A 22,214-nucleotide genomic window follows, 5' to 3' on the forward strand; every position below is an offset into this window, starting at 1 on the left:
TTAATTATCTCTAATTTTATAAATTCATTAGAGTGTATAAATTTGTCACCAAGGAAACAATGCTACCTGCTGCATTTATTAAAGCTCTTTTCACATTTGTACAAAGGCATTCAATACAGCATAACAATTACTGCACTTTATTTTTTTTAAAAAGAAACATAAATATCCTTTTAATAACAAAGCCTACTTGAAATGATGATGTGATGAAGAAAAAAACAAGCAAGAGCTAGAGCACTTCAATATGAAGTGGGGCATCAACAAGTCTCTGAAACAGTAAGCAACAAAAACAAGAAAACCGTTGTTTTAATTTAGTAAGAGCAGCTTGTGAAGAAGTAAGTTCTCATGCCAAAATAAAAATGCAGAGTAATCATAATCGTCATGTAAATCTTTTTGAAGAGAGTGGTATGGCTGAGTAAAAATGTGTATATTCATTTACCATTTCTTCTTGTAAAGTAATTAAAATTTATGAAAAATCAATGCTCAAAAACTCATAGAAACTCATCCCATCGCTTGTAAACCCAAAATATCACCACTTAAAATTTGCACTGCGTGCAAAGTGTGTTCTTAACCTACATATCATTGCTTCACAAATTCTTTGTATAATGCCTGCTGTTTGTTCAATAACTCTCACAAACACCCTAATTATTGAAACACTTATTAACAAGACTCCAGTGTCAAAAGTACAAATAATATGATACAATTTTACTTCTGTAAAATTCCTCCAGATCACCGAGGCTTAACTGCACAAAACCTCATATTTACACACCCTGAAAATCTGCAGTAAATTATATTCTGGAACATGCAAACTATATTTTGTCTACTGTGAATATATCACACAGCTTACTGCAGAATGTATCATATATACATGAATATAAACATAGAAAATACAATCACATATCTCCAGTAGGTCCAAACATAAAGCTATTTACAAGCTGCTTGCATTATAAGATAAGATAAGATAACCTTTATTAGTTTATTATGTGCCAAAAGTCTCTCCAGTTTTGTTTCCATCTATGGCTGTTGCTGGTACTGTCCCTCTGTGGCGGTATAGAAGTCATCCAGGACACTCTGTAGGTAGTCAAATGTAGGCCTGTCTTCAGGTCTGTTCTTCCAACAGGACATCATGATATCGTACAGCTCAGTGGGACAGTTGTCGGGCCGAGGCATCCTGTAGCCGCGCTGTATTGAGGACATCACCTCTCCTTTAGTCATGCCTGCAGACACCAAATTAGTGTAAATACTGCTGGAAAGGCTTCCAATGAGAACCTTTTTGTACTCGCCGTCACATTCTCAACCCGAAGTAGAACACAAAAGTCACCAGCAGAGGGCAGTCTTTCTCAGCATAGCGCCTTACTGCTCAGTGAGGCTGGGTCATAAAAGTTATGGTTACAGTTAGCTGTGTCAGGGGAGAGGTTTATGAAGTTCAGACCAGTATAATACAATAAAAATATCAACACAAACACTTCACTCAGTCATGTAGAGACCTGAGTCTCGACAAACATATACCAGAGTCTCAATAAACATTGGCTTGTGATGCCTATGTGTTTACAGGGTTCAAAAAAGGGACTAAATTTAAATGATTTCCTGAATACATTTTATAAGTGCACAATGATTTAAATTAGCTTTCTTTTTTTTTTCTGAGTTTGCATTATTTTTAGTTATTTAAAGTGCTTTTTTTTACAAGTAGTATCAGCTTTTAGTTTAGCTTCAGTCATCTGTAATAACCATAAATGAATAAATATTACTTGTAAAACATACCTAATACAAACGGTTCTCCATCTGAACTCTGTATTGTTAGAATTACCATCATATTATTGAACCCAATATTTTAATTTAATAGGTCAAGGCCCTTTAATCCATGACAATGCATTACATTTTATATAGTCATGATAAAAAGACATGGCAGGACATAATAAAAACTAACCTGGTTATCAGCAGGTCTTAAAGTTAGGTAAATTTAAGTGCAGAAGAACAGCAAAGCATGACACCATGTCATTATTTATTTACCAAAAACTAAAATGCACAAGCAGTTATCAACAGTGCTGCAGTTAATATTTACCTGGGTAAGGGATTTTCCCGTAGGTGATAATCTCATAGAGCAGGACTCCGAATGACCACATGTCAGATTTGATGGTGAAGGTGCCATAGTTAATAGCCTCTGGAGCAGTCCACTTGATGGGGAATTTGGCTCCTGTGGAATGCACACACAAACAGACACTGTGAAATTATAATTCTATTATTCCCTCACACAATCCCAAAGATCACCTGTTCTGTTTTTGTAAATGAGGTTTTAGATTCTATCTGTGTAGCTGGATTTATTTCAAAACGTCAATTGCAAATAGTTTCAGCATCCTGGGTCCAGACCAGTGATCACACGGGTTTCATAAGGTTTCATGAGTCACTTGAGAAATAGCATTCAGACACTTCCTCGTGCACTTTACTGCACAGTTACTTTAATTTGAAAAATATGAACTATGAATGATTTTTTTCCCCCACAATTAAAAAGGCCAAAACAGGTTTTTGAAAAATTCCCACCATATAAGTTAAAAGTTAAGTAATGAAAGCGGTCATCGATGACATGGTGATAGAGTGGTTAGCATTGTTGCCTGATTCTCCTTTCATAAAAAAAGAACTCCACGTCCTCAGTGTTTCATTGATTACATTGCACAGACTCTTTTGGTAAATCCTTTCTTCATTATATTAGAAGGGATTCACCCAATACAATGCACACGACAAGCATCTGCCATCTTTCCACAAAAATTCTACTCCATTTCACTCTTGTCTTGGCTATAGTGAAATGGTCACCACCGTGCTAAATGGCAAACTGACATCCAAGTCTCAGGTTTCTGAACTCTGCAGGATGTTTCTTCAGAATGTCTGTTGTTTACCACACTTTTTGTTTTTGCTGCCTAAACACTTCACTCTGTTTCAGCTGACGACAGAATCTTTATCTCATCCTTTTGTAATTCTTGAAATGCACTGTATGAAAAAAGGCAGGGTGTGGGCTGTCTTTAAGTCACTCTGGCTTCTGTCTAGCTGCTCTGCCATACGGTTCCGCTTATCAAAACGATTTCTAAAGCTCAGCTGCAGAAGCAGCCCAGTTCTCGGTCACCTCCCTGACCACGCCTAAGACTGAGACTTTATTTCTGAAGTACACAATTTGAGCATGAACCCTGTTCATTCCAAATGTTTGAAATGTCACAATCACTAAATGGTCAGTGTTTTGGAAATGGTGGTTAACCCCACACATCAGTCTCCTAGCTCGGTTCCGGTCCTCCGCTGTCCTCCAGTTTGTGGCATGTTACAGGTGTGAAATCAAAACCATACTGCGTAGGTATAAACTTTATGAAAAGACAATTCAGTTTTCCAAAATTTGACTGAAAATAGTTCTAAAACTATGTTTAATTTTTGACATTTTATTTATTTATTTTTTCTAATCGAATGATGGGGAAATGTTGGCTGTACCAAAAGGACTCCCTGCTTCATTTTAACTTTGTGAGAGTGTGAAAGGAGGTAGTGTAGTTTGGGGGCATCAGAGGTATTGGTCACTGTGGTGTGATTTCAGTGAGACAAAAGTGGAGCGACTGGTACATGAAACCAAAAGTGTCTGATTCAACATAAATTTTTGCGGGTGCTTCCACTTCTCAAAAGGGGCTTTTTGTTTCACTATGTCACAAGCATCAAGCCAGGGTAGTGTCTCATTTGTGCTGGGAAAGCCCCCTTCCACAGAAAAAGTGGAGACGTGTTCAAATTCTCATACACACGCACACACATACACATAGACACAAACATACACGCACATACACATATATGCGCAAACACACATACCCATACATACACACATACACACTTACCCTCTCTGGCAGAGTACTCGTTATCCTCAATGATTCTCGCCAAGCCAAAATCTGCTATTTTACAAAGCAGGCTCTCAGACACCAGGACATTAGCCGCCCTGAGGTCTCTGTGAATATAATTCTTCTTCTCAATGTAGGCCATGCCCTCTGCTATCTGTAACAGAGCAAGAGGAAGGTGTGTAGTCTTAAGCATAAGAGTGAAAGGGAAAACAATCAAAACCTACATAAAACAGAAGAAATGTGAAAGAAAAATAATCACCCCCGTTACAAGCAATTACAAGCAAATAATAACAATCTGTTATTAGATTATGTGGATGGATGGATGGATGGATGGATGGACACTGCCAGTGTGATGCTGGGACAGAACAACCTCATGTTTGAAAGTGAAAGTATGCAGGGTTCACAGTAGTGAGACAAGTGAGCAGCGAGGTCACAAAGAAGCATATTGGTGTAATCACCTGTGCAGAGAAATCAATGAGCTTGGGCAGCTGCAGTCTGCATCCTGTGTCGCTCTTTAAAAAGTCTAGCAGGCTCCCTAAAGACGAGACAGAACAGAAAACAGCGTCAGTGCTTTGCATGTCTGCATCTATGCCTATACTGGAGTGTCGACTCTGTGATTAGGCCACAAAATTTCATAATAACCAGTTTAGTTTTTCTAAAGACTTTTGGCATTTACCGTTTGCCATGAATTCAGTGATGATGTAGATGGGTTCTGTCTTGGTGACAACAGCGTAGAGCCGCACCAGCCTGTCGTGCTGCAGAGTCTTCATCATGTTGGCTTCATCCAAAAAAGCTTCAACCGTCATGGTTCCCGGCTTCAGCGTCTTCACTGCCACTTTGGTTGTGTTGTTGTAGTATGCTGAGTGGAGAACGTGAAGAGTAAGCATGGGGAAAGAAGAACTTTAAAACATGATATGCTCTGCTACATGGCTTTGGACTGTTTTCAATGTTTCCCTGTGGAAACAAATACGTTTCCACAAAAATTTTTGAGGAAACTGAAACAACTACACCAAACAAATGCAAATTAAAGGAAAGAACGGGAAGGAAAACACTGTGTTTACTGTTTAACGTTCAGTGACAGGTGAGAAAAATATGCCATGTTGTCAAAAGCTGACCACTGATGCATGACTGGACACATTTGTTTGCATGTTACAGTGTTTGTAAAGGTGGATTTTTGTTTCCATTTTAAGCTGGTTTCAGTTATGATGTAATGCAGCATATCTGTAAATGAATATTCCACAAAACTGCATAAAGGAAACAAGAATCCACGGAACAAATGTTGGAATCTGCTGCTACTCATAACACTCAGTGTCATTACGAAGTCAGGCATGACACCCTTTCCATCCGTTAAACACCCTGTTATTGGTAATTCAGGTAGGTGTGAATATTATCTGTCACCCAGATTGAAAGTTGCATAACTTTTATTCAGATCCTGGCAGGTGCAGTAACATATCTGCTTTAGATAATGCAACTGCTGCGCAAATTCCATTGCATTCATTATTTATTCATGACTTGTTGGAAGAGCTATTCTAAAGATCCTTTGGGCCACCCTTGGGTCAGGTTGTGTTAGCTTTGTTCCCTTCGAGTTATAAGATCCTGACAAAAACCTCATTTTTGTGACTTTGGTTCAAGAACAAAGGAAAAGTTGTTGCCTTACATAATGATAATAATAATATGATTTATGGGTTGATTGAATGTCACATTGTAGCGTGGAAACTGCATACAGTACGTCAGTTTGAATGCAAAGATGTAAGGTGAGTTGTGGCCAGTTTGAACTTTTATTATAACTCCCTCTGTGTATAATTCACAGAGTTTTATTGTTTCAGAGTCAGTTATGGATGTACTGCCAACTGGTAAATTTAGTCAGCGGAGTTTCTGTAATGGTAGCACTTGCTTGTTTGTTTGTTTTTTACATAATTTTGTTGTACATGTACAATGACAATAAAGTGCTATTCTATTCTATTCTAGTCTATTCTATTCTATTCTATTATCCCAGACCTCAGTGCAAACCACAGTGAATACACCTCTATAAATTCGTCACGTGTAGCTTTTTGAATCTAATTGTAAAGATGCTGTTAGTGATGTCAGACACAGTTGTCGTCGTTGAAGTTAAAATTATACCTCGAAGTATTGACGTAACTATCACATAATTTCCCACTAACAGAGACGGCACAAATGGCAACACACTTGTTCTCACATACTTCCCCTTATATTTAACGAAGTGAAAAAGCAGTTGTGTAAGTCAGAAGCCACAAAAAACAAAAAATCTTTGAAAAAAGCACTTAAAAGCCGTAAAACAAAGTCAGCTTCGGTTTGTTCATGAAACTGTGCAATAAAACCTTCTCTGCGGTAGCGCTTTTTACAAATGATACGCATCTATTTGTTTGTGATCATTCCTCTGAAACCTCACACGCAAATCACCCCGCGGACTCAAACATTTCCTCCACAGACGACAGCACTCATCGACACATCAATGAGATGGTCTGAGCAGAGGCAGACATGCAGGCAGTCGAGGTTTGGGGGTTTTTTTGCAACAGAGCACGGTCCTGTACCTCATGGACAACAAAAGTAGGAAGTCATTTTTGTTTTAATTAGAGGGAAATGGAACTTCCTTGTAACGCTCACTTCCCTGCGTCTGTGTTTACTGTAAATGATAGAAGGGAATTAGAAATCTTGTTCCTTCATAAAGGAGCTCATAAAAAGATATGCTCCCTTGTTACTTATCTGCTGTCTCCCAGTCTTTGATTTTCTCTTGTCAAGTGCCAAATCCATGTTAGCTGCCACTTACAGGCCGGCTGCCTTCTCGGAAATAACGCTGGGAATGTCATAGAATTCATGAGGTAATAATTAAAAGTGATAAAAGGCCACGTGCCCTACCTCTTGTGCTCTTTGTGAAACAATACTCTCGTGTATCTTAAAGGGACCTCGTTGTGGTCTTTATTTGAAGGGCTAGAGTGGTAAAAATCATTGTGCGTTCCCTTTCTTTGGCAATTTCTTCCCTTGTCAACTCTTGGACATAAAAGTCATTTCTACTCACCCATCCAGACTTCTCCAAACTGGCCTGCTCCAAGTTTCTTCACCATCTTAATAGAGTCTTTGGATATCTCCCAGGCATCCTTATCCCAAGGTTTCTGAGCTTTGGGTTTTGCACAAGGACGCTCAAGTTTACGGCACAGGCCATCCGGTTTGTCTGGAAGGCACACACACAGACAGTGCTCAGTCTTCCTAATCAATAACATAGCATGTGTAATCTTTTTGTAATGAGAAGATCAACATTGTTCTCTGATCAGCAAGTGTAGAGCAAAAGCTGGAAACCAACTAGCTTTGCTTTGCACAAACATAGGAAGCAGGTGGAGGGAGCAAAGCTGGCTCTTTTTTGTCACTTGTTTCACATTATTAGGCAAAAAGGAAGCACCCAGAGAAATCATACAGTCATTTACATACAAAGCATAATTCTACATAAGGCCACAGCTTGTATGTTTCTAAAACTTGTTTATGTGGACAAACAGAATATATGAGATTTATTAGAAGAGGTATGAGCACTAGTGATGGGACGTTCTGTATCGAGGCTTCGGAGCGTGTGTCGAGTAATGGAGGGGGCGTTTCCGCGAAGCGCGTATCGAGGCTTGCTTCATTTATGGGAGGAGCTGAAAATGATGACGTCCGAAGCCTCGCTGCCCGGCTGTACCACGTGACTGGTTCATGAAGTGGTTCGAACTTTGCCGCGAGATATGACAGCGATATAAACCCCTCAGACTTCATTCACAATGTGGGTGTTTGATGGAGAGTTGCGGTTAGTGAGAGTTTGGAGACCGTTTGGAGGTTTATGAGAGTGAGGAGAGAAAGTCAGGAGAGAATGGAGCCAGCTAAGAAGAGGAGGATGTCCTCCCCTGTGTGGGAACATTTTGATCTTATTCCTCCCAACAAGGTATGTAAATTTCTACAGAAGATGTATTTTCATGATACTGATGGTGCAATACAATTTATGTTGAGCTGTCTTGACTTTTGTACAAGGTGAAGTGTTTTCTATGTGCCAGGGAGCTGGGATATAACAACAACACCTCATCCATGCTTAGGCACTACAGAGCTTTGCATGAGAATAAGGGGGACACCGATTGTGGAGCAAGACCAGGTGAGCCATCAAATGCCATGATAATATAGCATGCAGTAATGTTACTAAATGATATAACAATATTATACAACTGTTATAAGTTACGTATGTGATATTTATATTTGTGCTTTGTCTTTATTGTCTTTCCTCAGGAGAACAATCTCAAATAGATGAAGACCTGGTCAGCATGGTGATTGAGGACTCCCAGCCATTTAGCATTGTGGAGGACAAAGGATTCAAAAGATTTGTTAAATCATTAAATCCTAGCTATGTTCTCCCCACTAAAAAGGTCATAAAAGCAGTGAAAATTTAGTTTTTACAGAATAAAATGTGAACAGGCAGGACTGAGGCTCAAAGCCTCAGTGTGTAGCTGTCCATACCTCAACGTTACAAAAGCACAACCACTGTCCACACCCCAACCACACCTCACCTCACAGTAAATGATCATTTCCATTTCAAGCATTTCCAAATAATCATTTCCCATACTGCCACTATAAATATACACAGTATACTGCCATCACTACAATATACATGTTTTACACACTCCTTTTGTTGTTGACATTTACAGGCTGTGTGCAAAATGCCACACTCTTCAAATTCATGCCAGCTATTATTTTTACGTCCAGTAGGTGTCCTGCTAGAGCAAATGAAGCTTCATGAAGCTTCGCGTTGGGGTGAACCAATTGGATGAAAAGCTTCAGTGCTTCATGGGGCTTCATCTGCCCATCACTAATGAGCACGCTACCCCGTGAAAAGGTTGTTAAGGAAGTTACTGTAAAAGTGGCTACAGTGTTGCTGTTTTTCCTCTACAGTATTCAGTATTTTAATAATAGATTATTTTTTATTTACAGTTTTTTTTTTACATTTATAGCATTATTAGGTTGCTTAATTTACATTATTATTACTTTATTTTTATTTGCAGTAATAAATAGTCAGTACTGTAAATGGATTTGCAGTAGAAATTAATCTTTTATTTTCCCATATAAAATAATATTTCACAGATACAACGTTTTAGTGTGAAAACAGACTTTTGGCTGCACTGTACTCACTGTGATAGTGTTTAATCATGCTGCTAATATCCCGAAAGGAGATTTTAGGAGAGATGTAGCAGCCGCCATTATCCAGCATCCTGATCTTGTAATGTTTCACTGAGTCTGTTCCCTGGGCGTCCACATCTCTGATGGACAACGAGTAACTCCCTGTGGAAAAATCATGAAGAAAAAAAAAAGAGTGACTGGTGATTCATGATCATTCAAATCAAGCACACACAATGTCACAACTCCACGTGTCCAAAGTGGAGAATGCTGCTGAATGTATGTCGGTATCTCAGAGCTACCATGGTAGCCATACCTTTTGATGTTTCACTTTCTCTGATTAGATAAGCGCCTGGCTTGTTCGCCGGTGCCAGCAGCTGCCTCTCTGCATCCTTCCTTGTGATGTCCTTGAAAAACCAACTGCACGGAACAAAAAACATAATAAATATTTGGTAACATACATAATGTTGATGCTGAATGCAAAAATGAATAATGTAATCTGAATAACATGAAGTAATATCAGGAAACAAGTACATACTCCTCTGTCTCCATGGTGTCAGCTTGAGCCACATAGTTGGACGGGATGAATCCCTCTTTGTCGTTTACCAGAGACTTCGCTTTCCACCACTCACCATGTCTGTCAGTTCATAAATATACATATACATTTTAGAACAATCATTTGCATTGACAGAGATGTTCTGAAAAGGTCTTGAAAGATGATTTTTTAAAATTAAATTCCATCGTTTAACTTAGTGTAATTCCTATATTCAGAGAAATATTATTTCTGAACTGAAATGCTATTTTGTCTCATGGGCAAGTAATTTAGCCTAAAATACATTCACACATTGCAGAAATCTTTTATAAAACGTATATGATATTTTTATAACAAAAATTTTGCATTAACTGTTTAGTTTACAGTCATTTTCATACATCCTCAGCCTCATTTTCAGAGGCTCAAAAGTTACTGGACATCACAGAGGAAGAAGACATAATATCTGAAATTGATTTACCAAGTTAAACTTTTATATTTTGTCACTGTAATTTCAACTATGAAGCCAAAAGAGATGTCTTTGCAAGTGAAGGAGACCATCATTAGTCTGAAAAAACATAATAAGCCTATCCGAGAGATGGCACAAAACTTTAGCAATGGCTAAATCCTAAATTAAGCGCATGCTGAAAAGATTGTTCCCATGGTTGAGAAAAATAGCTTCACAACCAAGTCAAGAAGAACACGCAGTGAGGATATTTGTATAACTGCCATAGTCTGCAATTGAGAAATGGCTTTCTAAATGAAAATATAGAGGGTTCAGAACACTCAGGGAGTGTCACTGGTGGGATAGATTAAGCTTGCCACAAAAGCTAAACAAAATTTGGACAGATGAAACAAAATATAGAGAAGGAAGGAACCAGGCCATGATTAAAAAGAATAAAAAGAAATTTGGGGATTTTTTGCTTTGAATTTTTTGAGTTGTGAAGTGAAGAGAGAAGCCATCTGACTGACTGGGGGAGAGGACAGGGAGACAGGGGGCCTGAAAGCTGAAGGCTTTTAAATATTCTAAGAACCACAATAAAGTGCTTTACTGGGATGATGTGGTACGACGAGGTCTTTAACATAAGACAGGACCTGATCGTCCAGCACTTTCAATGTGAGGAGAAGAATTTTAGATCGGCATTAAACAGAGAGCCAATGAAGAGAAGCCAATATGGGAGAAATACGCTCTCACTTTCTAGCCCCTGATTAAAAATCCAGACTACAAAGAATTTTTATTCAAATAGTAAAAAATAATCTTTATATGTAAAAGGGTGTCAGTTTGTCTATCTAAAACTGGGGGGCTATATATAACAGTGGAAGTGATTCTTGCCATTTGTAGAAATGATGACACATTTTCTGAGAATGAATCAGTGTACCATAAATACCAGACACTCACTCTTCTAGAATTTTCATCTTTTCTCCCTTCTTGAATCCTAAGTCATCGGGATGTACAGCTTCATATGGGAAAAGGGCAACCACTATTTTACCCACCCCCTTTTGTTCTGAAATAGGAAAGAGAAAATTGTCATCATTTAACACATGCAAATAGGCTCATAGATCAATACAAAGGTTGTTCTATTTTTAAACTATGTAAAGACACGGGGGACAACATGTACAGAAACGTCAGACAGAAGCAATTATAGGGCATGCACCTAGCTTATCAGTTTACTCAACCTACTTATAAGTAGCTGTAGTCTCAATCAGTAATGACTAATGATAATTTTATGTTTAAATTGCAACTTCGTTGGATGTACTTAAACGCCTTTGTGTACATTGCTAAGATAAAAGAGTTTTAATATAATGCGGAAAATTACATGGTCAAATGTAGTGACTAGCCTTCCTATAAGGATCTCTTTTCTAAATAAAAACTATCATAACTAAGATTACTTTCTATTTTAACCTATACTCATATATTTGACTGGTTTATTTATTCTAAAGTTTAGCTTTAGAATAATTTTCTTAGTGAATTTGCTAAATTAGTAAATAAACCTTGAATCAGTCAAAATTTGCCGGTGAAATCTCAAAATGAGTCAAAGTTAAAAAACTAACAAAAGAAGATGAAGATTTTGTCTTTCATGACTATGAGGACTTCTGGGGCCTAACTGTTTCACTATACATACTTTGAGGTGAGTGAATTCCCTATTACCTTAGAAGCTACCACATACAGGTGTTACCAGAAGTACGGTATAGTAGTACGAAACAATGAACAGACAGCAGATAAATAAACAAAAAACAAGGAAGAAAGGGTCGTACCCTCCATTTTTTGGAACACCTGACCCGGTAACAGTGAGTTATTCTGCAAAAGGAAACAATATTAAAGTTACACAGTGTCATTCTATCATCATTACTTCCATTATTTTAAGGCAGACATTATTTACATAGAGATTTTTGCACAGACTTTTGTCATTTCCTTGTAATAGATGTCATCTTTTGCAAATGGGAAATTCTATTAGGCAGGAAACATTGAGCAACTTTTTTCAAAAACAAAAAGAAAGGTCATATCTTTGATGCAATATGTAAAGAAAACTGAATCATTCTGTTCTTCATACAATACAATAATGACGAAAAAACCAAATGACGATTATAAGTCAATTTTTGATTGAATGAAAACAATAGCATGCTTTCCATTTATGATTTGACTTTTTGTTATCTAACGATTTTGTTGCTGTTAACACTCAACCACACTTGAGATTTGAGTGTAAGGTCCACCCAAGTCTTACTACTTACCGTGTTGACTTTTGGATTAAAGGTGGGGTCTCTAACATAGCGTGACTGTTCAGAATGGACAGCATGTTGGCCCATTTTTTGGTCCACACCTCCGCTCAGACCTTGATTTAGCGTGGATTTCATGCAGCCCATTCTGTCTGCACGAGGAAGTGAGAAAAAGAAAGATTGAAAAAAGCTGTTACAAATATACCATTTACACCTGCTGAAAAAACACAATGCGTATAAAGTGTGGCAGCAGACACCTGTGACTCTTCAGTTCTTACATGTGAAAATAAAGATCCAAACTGGTGTCATGTTTCCAGTGTTATTTATAAGTTCAACATAAAGGGGAAGATAACAAGAAGTGAGAATAATAAGTTGTTTCACAAAAACAAACTGCTGCACATGTGCAAATGTAACTGTAATAACTCCACGGCAGACCTGTCCTCGGTTCCATGCTTTTCAGCATCTTTATTATCACCGTTGCTGTCCTTGCACGTGGCTGCAGCTTTGCAGTTCGCAGTCAAACACACTAACACCAACCACATCAGGACCTATAAGTGAATGTGGCGTGATTGCTCATGCTGTCCAGCTGCCTCCCTCGCAGCCGCACCACACCACTGACTGTACTGACTTTTATACTGCACTCTGATTTACATCTTATGGGAATGTCACAGGAAAGGTGCAGCACCACTTAGCACCAGATATATAAAAATAATGATGTCGACCTCTAACTGGATTGTTAACATAATAGGGGTGCAAAGGCATTGCTGAGTAATACTCTTTCAATCATACATCAAAAGGTGTAAACAAAAAACCCAACTTTTATCATATTTATATGGGGAAGTATGTCCAGTACGATGGGTGTTTTTTTCCACCATTTTGCTCAAAACACAGACTGTTCTGTCTACAATGCGTTTTAATTTCTTGCTCTGTTTTTAGGGATGTTTCATTGACCAAGTAAGCTGCTGCTGTCTTTGCCACTTTCAGGAAAAGAGCTTTCAGTAAAAACGAGAAGCAGAACAGGGAGGATTTGATGATGCAGTGTAGCCAAAATAGACTTGAATGAGACATTCTGCTACTTCTGCCTCTATATCCATAGCATTAGCGTCTTACAAGACCTGATGAGGTTTTACATGCACAGGTTGTGGACTGAGCACACGCTTTGTATCATTTATATCAGACCTGGGTGGGTTTAAAATACATATAAGTCCAAAATGCATATCTTCATTTGTGAGCTTTGAATGCCACCTTCAAGCTTCTGGCAGAGCCATTATTCACCATTAAAGCTTATGCTAAGCTAGACTAATGACTTGCTGGATTCAGCTATATATTTAACAAGATTACAACTGGTAACAGTCTTTTAATCTAACTTTCAGCAACACCATGGTAACCAATGTTTCCAGTAGTCTAAATGTCATTAGCCATGGCACTTCTTACACAAACTCTAATATTTCAGGTGAAAAATTCTACGTTTGTTGAGTTGAGTAACTTTGAGTTACTGCTGTAACTCAACGAAAATTCAATAAAAATGTGAATGTCTCAAAGTAGTTCTTTAGAAAAAAATATGTCACAATGTCACTGCTGCTTCCCTGTATTCTGACATGGCTGCAATTTATCCAATGGTGGTTTCTGTTCAGGGAAATCAAACATGTATTGCTGCAGTTTGCTGCATTGTTTTTTCTTCTTTTGACTTTTGTGTGGGTAGCTAACCAGCATGAAGCCCACCGCCACCAATGTGCACTTGCTTTCTACATGCGCACATACTGACCACATGCCCACAAAGATGACAAAGTCGCAAAGAAAAAACAACATCTTTTTAACTGGTGATGTTGGTTTTTATGAGAGAGAGGTGTTATAAGTTTTAAAATGTATAAAAGTCAAAAACATTAAAAGTATGTATCTCCTATATTGTAGTTTTAAGGACAAACAAAGTGATATTTGTACCTTGAGTTTAACAATTAAAATATTTTACAAAGGTAATGTGTGAACATAAAAAGGATTTTTATATATGAGTAACTGTCTAAATTAAAACTAAACTTCCTATGAGCGTGAGAAACACCACCTTTAAAACCATTTATACTTAGATTGTCAAGCAATATGGCTTAAAAGCACAAACATATAAAGCACTAAAATTAAACCAGGTCAAATCAACTTTGAGTGCTTCCCTACAGGGAAAAAAAGGGGAAAAAAAGAACAAAACATGTTGCTGTAGAGCAGAAGTGCACGTTGGTTTTTAACATCTGTTATTCAAAGTACAACGGAAAAATAAATAAATAAAAAGCTTCTGTCCTTCTCCAGGAAACTAAAGTGCACAGCTGAACTGCAGAGAAAAGGGGAACATGTTCAACTAGTCCTGTAGGTCAGCAAATAGCCTTTTAAAATTTTTAAAAAGCTAGAACAGAAGTTCTAAGGAGATGAGATATTCTTTGATGAATTGTGTTAGGGAAGTCAGAAAATAAAACAGGACAAAACAAGAAAGAAAACCCCCACAAAAAATGAATTAGCGTGGGTTGTTTTGTTTGTTTTTGTTTGTTTTTTGTTTTTTTAGTGCTAGCTAACATGCTCTTCATACTGGCGCTAACATGTTGATTTTGCTAATGCTAATGTACGTATGCTAATTGGAGAAAGCGCTGCTTAGGCTGGCAGAAATATTATTAGGTTATTATATTGAGGCATATTAGGTTTTCGACCAAGCCAAACAGCTTAAATGAAATTTTGACTTGATAACATTATTATCAGTAATAGTAAGGTAGTATATTTTAGGGAAGAAAATATGACAAATCCCAACAATAGGGTTCATCTGGAAATATTTGATCTGATACCAAAGTTTTTCTTTACCAACACCAAAACCTTGCATTCTGCATGCTAAAAGCATTTACTTCTGTTGCTTCTAGGCTGCCGGTGATAGCAAAGCACAGCTATCCTACCATATAACGTTAAAAATAGTTAATATCTTATATTCATGTGGAAAGACTGAGTGCTGAATAAAGTTGCTGGACCTAGCTGGCCTGAATTGAGTTGTTTGAGTGGGGGGGGGGGACACACCATTAACCTAATGCAAATACAAAGCAAGCACACCTGAAAACCAGCCTACAACACATTTGTGAACTGAGATGGCAGGGAGTAAATGTAAAGAAAATGGTAAAACCATATTTTTCTTGGTAGAAAAAGGTCAGTGAATGCATTAGCCAGCGGTTTGGCAGGTTTGCACAGGCTTGTTTTGCACTTTGTTGGTTCAGTGCCTCTGTTATATTTTTAACTTGTCAGCAAACAGCCGGAAACTAGGGGTCTGAAAGGCTTAAGGGCACACACGCATGATATATTGGACTATGACACACACACACACAGACACACACTTCCTCCTTTTGCAATAGACTGAGGAAAAGTCTGGATACGTCAATAAATGCAGTGAATTTTAATGTTTAATCCGTCGCTATACCATACATGAAACCATAGGAATAAAACTTTTATAATAGAAAATAAAGCACTGATTTTAAACATGTTGCACTGTAGAGAATTTTCCTTAAACTAATTATACTTAATGTGAGTTATGATTGTGCTTAATGAATAAAGCGTCCACAAAAACACAGAACAAAAAAAAATCAATTTAATAAAACTTCTTACATTTACTTTTTTCCTACTAATAAAAAAAAGTTACATACACTTTTACCTCTCCTAATGCGTCTGTGTAAACCAAGCATGCGTCTGCCTGATGTCACTTGGACATTACAGCTTACCTGTCTCAGTCTGTATCCTTGGTTAAGAAAACGGTTAATCCAAAATGTAGAGCCGTTTCACTCCTCAGCTACGTCCTCTCTGTGCTTGACATGGAAGTGGGTGACACATGCAGTGCGTTGGTGTTGAGGTGGTTTGACAAGTGGGTCAGCTGGCCGACCTGGACTGTTATACCAATGAGTGAATGAGGAACTGGTTGGGGATTTTTCTTTCTTAGTGAAACTTCCTGGTACAATTGTCTAATGATTATTTGCATAATCAGCACTGCACACACACACACACACACACACACACACACACACACACACACACACACACACACACACACACACACACACACACACACACAGAGTGAAAGAGACTGAAAGACACAGCAGACAGATGGCCTTTCAGCGCTACACGTATGGAAATACTATACGTTTAACCTGAAGTGGGGGAGAATTTTCCAGTGTGTCATAGAATCCCTTTAATTTAATCTAATCCTGTTAAAAAATATTTTTAAAAATTCCTCTCATGTCCTTTTTAGAAAAAACAATAATTAAATAAGTCATTCTATACACATATATATATACATTAGTTGTTCACAGTTGAAGTCTAATGCACGTTTCATAAATTCTCCCACAGTGCTACCTGCTGGTCAAACCGCAGGCGTACAGCAGCACAGAAGACTTGCATTTTCCCTCTTGTCCAGTTTATTTCACTTTGTTTGACACGGAGAGTAGAAAATACGGTTATGCACATTCAGACAAACATCTACAAATTTCACAGAATCATGCACCTGCCAAAATCCAACATGCTGAACAGCTGCATTTACAGTCTAATTTGAAACCAGAGTGAGCCCCGAAACAGTTACATGGCAGTTTACAATCTAAACACCTGATTGAGTGAGGATTACAAAATAAACATTTATAGCTACATTATCTTCAGTATGATTGACTTACTGTCAAGCTGGAGGATTACAGGAAGGTTATAGTTCGCAAAAATGGTGAAGAAAATGACAACACAGAGTTTTGTGCATGCGTGGTGGTCTGTACAGATGATAACATCAGCTAGCTATTACACACAGTAGCAGGAACATAGCTCAGGCTCAGTGTCAGAAAACAAACAAACAAACAATGTTATAAATCCTGGAAGCTCCGCAGTGTATTGCATATCTACATTTAAGGAACAGTTTGACATTTTGGGCAATGCACTTTCTTAGTGAACTGATGACAGATGACAAGATCAATCTCTTAACAATGTAGCTGGAGCCTGCAGATAATTAGCTTAGCTGTCAAGTATAAAGAGTGTTTATTATGCTAATTTGCAGCTCACTGGTACACTAGAGTAGTGTTGCAAGATTTATGATTTTTAGAATCCTTAATTATCTCATAGAGTTGGTTACGCACTCCCTGGAGGTCACGTCACCTCTCATCCCCCTGCACGCTAAAAAGTGAAGGTAATGTGGGGCCAGTGTATTATAATGTGAAGCCAACAGCTCTGATCCAAGCAACATTATGTGACAAAACAGCTCATCAATGCCATATATGATATTACATTATACTATTTTAACATGATTCAAATGCAACAGGTTTTTATCAGTGACCTGTGTGCATATCTGACAGTTAGCAAAATGTAAGATTTGGGTGAATTTTTTTTATGCTAATCTTTTAATTGTAACCTGTAAGGACGTTTCTGTTATCTAATTCATTTGTTTACTTCATATTAGTCAATATGTCCATCTGCAGGCCACCTCAGCGCTAACCATAGACCAGACAACATCACCCATATGTGTCTGAATTCCTACTTTAAGCATTTCTGTCATCACTGTCTTGGTCTTTTGAAACTGGAGGTTAAGAGAGAGGATTGGATGTCAGTGTGAAAGCAAACACTCAGTGGTTAACGAGTTATTAGTCAATGAGTAGATCCTAATAATCCTTCCAAGACTTAAAATGACCATAATTTACAAAACTGACTCAGTGTTTTATCTGGTATGACCTGATATGAGGGGCTGAGCCCATAAACACAGCAGGAAAGTTTTTAGAGGCCATGTCTGGGGGTCATTTTCCACTAAAGACCTCAATAGGACTAGAAATCGTCTTGGAACAGGGGTATGTCATAACTTGTTGTTCCTGCATCATCTGGGATCAACATTGCAACTGACCAGTCATGTTCTTGTGATGTCATAGCTTTACAATGTCAAGAAAAAAACAACTTTTGGATCAAATGGTAAAAATTTCAAGTGCTTTACTTATTATTTAATACCATATATTAAATAATATATATATAATATATTAAATAATTATAATAATAACTGTATTATCAAGTTAGGTTTGCTGTTAGCCAAATGACTCGTGGTTTACTAGTGACAGTTTTTAACAGCATTCACTAGCTTCTTAGCAAGTGCTAACTGAATGCTCAGTTGCTATGTTAATCCTGGACCAACAATATTATTATGATGTACATAAAACACAGCACAGAGACATCAGATTGAGATCTTGCAACCACATCTATTGCCCCCTGGTGGCTATTAAGACAAACTCTAGCTACATGCATTATATAGCACATAGACATTTTATCATTTCATTAGCAAGAAAGTGAAGAAATGCATTTACAAAAATGTCAAACCATTCTTCAAAGGTCGTGATAATGAAATTGTTAAAAAAAACCAAAAAACCCTTTTGTAAGTATAAACATTTTTTTTTAAACATGTATATCATCAATCTTTAATCACTGAGCGACTGACATTTAAACTGACTGAAAGTGCAATATTAAGTAATATTGGTGTCAACAGACCACAAGGCTACTGCTCTGTTGCATCCTGCTGCTTTCTACAGTACAGAACAGTGAACACACTCTTCAGCATATAAACAAGAAGTCAAACCGCAGCATTGTCCTCTCAGGTTTACTTCAGCCCAATCCATTTTCCTCTGCAATATTATCAACTTAGCGTTAGCATAAAGCCATTAACTGGCAGTACAATCTATCAGCACCACTACTTCTACAGACATGCTACTCCCACTGTGAGCCATTACTTCAGCACATTACTTCAGCACATGGTCTTACAAATTGCTTCAACTACTATAAAACTCACAAAGGAGCCACGTCTATTTTCTTCCTGTATTTCAGTCCCCCAACCTATATTGTTTAGTAACTAAGACTGAAAATAAAATTAGCTTTACAAGAGCTACAAATTGGCCTCTCTGCTTACCCCCGATTCTGAAAAGCACCCTGCAATCAATCTGTTATTCTAGTGCACAGCAGAGCCACACTGGGTGTTCACATTACAGCACTTCTCGAGTTGAATTTGGAAGACTGTGCCCTGCTTGAAGGCATATCAGCAGTGACGGTACTACCCTCCAGCCACCAGCCCACTTTGGACAAACAGGTTCATCATGGTGGGAGCCTCACTCCATCCTGCAAATCTCTGTCTGCGGGCTGGAGTGTGCTGCAGGTTAGCTGTTCCTCTGCTCCGCCTCCCTCTGAGCCGAAGAGGAGGAGCTCTGGCTGTCCTCAGTGTCGTCTCCATCTACAAAAAAAAGAAAAAAAAAAGAAAGCAGGTTAGAACACCACATTAAAAACTTTCTGGATGCTATCAGCTGTGTAATTATTGCTTTAAAAAAAAAAAAGAAAAAAAAAAAGAGTAAAATACACCATAACATCCACTGTTTGCAATAACTTATCTCTTCTGCTAGATGTGTTCTTCAACTGGAACAACCACTTCATTTGTCCTCGCCCTCTTTATATAACCAAAAGATAATTACTTCTCCTGGTGGTAGGAAGTATAGCAGGGCTCATTTCTACCTTTGTTTGGGTTAGTTAAAGTACAAAAATAATGATTTTAAAGTTTTTAGTGTAGGTCGGTGCAAGGAGCACCCTCCAGAGCTGAAAAATGAAGCCAACAAGGGAGTGGCAAAAACTGCAGTTCCTCCAGGTGGCACTAGATGAGGTTGACTCTAAAAGTGAGTACACTCAAAGATGGCTTTGATCTCCATGTGTAGTTTTCCCATATTTTATAACTCATCCACCTGCATAACTGAGGCAGCTGCAGCTGATCGCTGCCTGCTAGGACACGTCCACTGCTCTGAGTCCTTAGACTGGACCTCCTCACTGTGTGTGTTGTTGTATCCTTTTGGAGCATTTATCTGATCACTATTATGGTTTGCTATTTGGTACAGACCACCTCAGAAGTTTGGCTCTCATTTTCACAGTGAAGACTAAGCATTACCTTTTCAGATCCTCTGGACTTCCTCGGGATGGTGCATGGCTTTAGATGTGTTAAGGCAGCATTACTTTTCAGCTTTCCGTTGAAATTGAAAGGTGTTAAATTTGTTATAGTTTGTATAAGTTCTTAAGATGTTCTGTAACTTCTATTTTCCTTACTTTTTTTAACCATGTCCTCATATGTATGTTCTCCTTGTATATATAGATATATGCCTATTTATCTATTGCCTATTTAAAAACTTTTTTGGATACAGAGACTAAAGTGAACCAGAGTCAAATTCCTTGTTTATGTGCACAAACTAGGCCAAATAAAAATTATTCTGATAACCATCTTAAACTCCTGCGTAGATGGTAGATGGCTTCTCCTCCCTGAACCTGATTCTGCCAGGTCTCTTCCTGTTTAAAAGAACTTCTTTCTTCTCACTGTCGCCAAGTGTTTGCTCACAGAGGATTGTTTGATTACAGTAGTAGTACAGTAGCATCTTTACCTTGTTGTAAATTGGCCCTATATAAATAAAACAGAGTGGAATTTATATACAGGATTTTGTGCGACCAGACAGTTAAATTCTGATTCCGATCCCAGGGGTGGTACACCCCAAACAAATCAGTGTAGCGTATTACCTCCTCCTCCTGCGTTGATGTGCAGCTGGGACAGAGACAGGGTGAGGGGCATCTCTCTTCCCTCAGGGTCGGTGGGACTCTGCAGGATGTCATGCAGGGCGTTCCTCCGGCCCGTCCTGCCAGAAGCGATGAAGTCTGCGTATGTGGCCTCAACATCAGACATCGCTCACGCATTGTTCACACAGCAACACCTACAAGAAGAGCAGCTGTACATTTACTCTCAGTGGTTCACCTACACACACCACAGTGTGTACTTTTGCAACTCATTGTGTAATGCAGGGTTGCTTGAAAGGTCTTGTGATATTATGATAGTGCTACTTTACAAACGACACGAAAAGAGGCAATAAGGATACCATGTGTTGTTTTAATAAGTCAATTCCACCATTAAATATCTGTACCTGCGCAGGGAGGCACGTGTGTCAGTGTTCTCTGTCTTAAGCCTGAACAATCTTGTGTCATTCATTTGCACAGCTATTCGGTCCTTTGGTAATCCGGCCATAAAGCAGGCCTTCAAGTCCTCAAGTCAAGAACCAGGTGAAGTCCGTCTACCACAAAAACACGTGACAGGATTTCGTTCCGTTTAAGTCCGGTTCTCAGTATTTCCTTACCTTCAGTGATGACGTATCTGTTGGAAGAACTCGGCGCTACATTGTGTAGGGAGGGAGGGACTTCACTCAAAGCAGCACAACGGGCCCGACATCATATCAAACGACCAAACAGAACAAACAACACAAAACCAAAGGAATAAACTACAAGTATATGTGGCCAAAAAACCACCGAAGCCAAGCAACGAGACTTCGGTACCAACACAGTGAGATTACGCTACATAGCGCGATGTGCCCGGGCTTGAAATCACCGAATATCAATCACACCAGCAGGACGGTTTGAAAAGTCCTTAATCTATTCTCCATGGCCGCCGCATCTTCCTCCTTCGCGACCAATGAGCAGACGGCAATCCGTATCTGATCGCTCATTGGACAGCGGGCACAAAAGGATGAGAGGAGAGAGCTCTGAGCAGCACCGATGCTTATGATGTGTTTCACGTCACCTCGTAAAAATGACAACCAAAACACTAAACTCAAATATATCCATTATTTAACATAGAAAATAAATACACTATAATGTAGGTTCATTCGAAATTTATTCAGTGTTAGTTCTTTATAAAAAATTTTATTGTTATTTAAATTATTATTTTATTTTTTATTCTTAATAAAAAAAAAAAAAAGAAGAATAACATTTATGAAATGACTTTCGTTTATCATGCAACATTGAATGCCTCAAGCTTTTTGTTGTGAAAGGCTTTTACATATCCGAGATAAAAATGACAATATTTTCTGAGACTTTATGGACATAAAAAAAGAAGATTAATTGATTCATGGAAATAATTAATTATTTATTGAAAAAAAAAGTTAGCT

At 38.2% G+C, this 22,214-nt stretch overlaps 2 protein-coding genes and 1 long non-coding RNA gene across 3 annotated transcripts; 1 reads left to right on the forward strand and 2 right to left on the reverse strand.

Annotated features, from left to right (window-relative positions):
- Nucleotides 1-68: 68 nt before the first annotated feature.
- Nucleotides 69-16,164, reverse strand: lyn (LYN proto-oncogene, Src family tyrosine kinase). The gene is made up of 13 exons (XM_085388592.1): nt 15,978-16,164; nt 12,259-12,395; nt 11,785-11,827; nt 10,928-11,033; nt 9,538-9,636; nt 9,316-9,419; nt 9,015-9,164; nt 6,892-7,044; nt 4,531-4,713; nt 4,313-4,389; nt 3,855-4,008; nt 2,060-2,191; nt 69-1,214 (listed from the first exon to the last, which is right to left on the reverse strand). Exons 2-13 carry the CDS (start codon nt 12,388-12,390, stop codon nt 1,012-1,014), a joined length of 1,536 nt encoding a protein of 511 aa, XP_085244718.1. The 5' UTR covers nt 12,391-12,395; nt 15,978-16,164; the 3' UTR covers nt 69-1,011.
- LOC146648684 (uncharacterized) lies at nt 7,418-8,250 on the forward strand. The gene is made up of 3 exons (XR_014908426.1): nt 7,418-7,782; nt 7,869-7,986; nt 8,118-8,250. It is a non-coding gene; the product is annotated as an uncharacterized LOC146648684 (long non-coding RNA).
- A 493-nt stretch (nt 16,165-16,657) lies between the features above and the next one.
- Nucleotides 16,658-21,716, reverse strand: LOC146648685 (cAMP-dependent protein kinase inhibitor alpha-like). The gene is made up of 3 exons (XM_085390219.1): nt 21,408-21,716; nt 20,800-20,990; nt 16,658-19,483 (listed from the first exon to the last, which is right to left on the reverse strand). The coding sequence occupies exons 2-3, from the start codon at nt 20,960-20,962 to the stop codon at nt 19,410-19,412; spliced, it is 237 nt and encodes a 78-aa protein (XP_085246345.1). The 5' UTR covers nt 20,963-20,990; nt 21,408-21,716; the 3' UTR covers nt 16,658-19,409.
- Nucleotides 21,717-22,214: the final 498 nt, after the last annotated feature.

Source organism: Rhamphochromis longiceps, linkage group LG18 (genome assembly GCF_057381845.1).
Source record: "Rhamphochromis longiceps isolate RC_006_pf linkage group LG18, R_longiceps_female_GT1.1, whole genome shotgun sequence".
Taxonomy (NCBI): Eukaryota; Metazoa; Chordata; class Actinopteri; order Cichliformes; family Cichlidae; genus Rhamphochromis; species Rhamphochromis longiceps.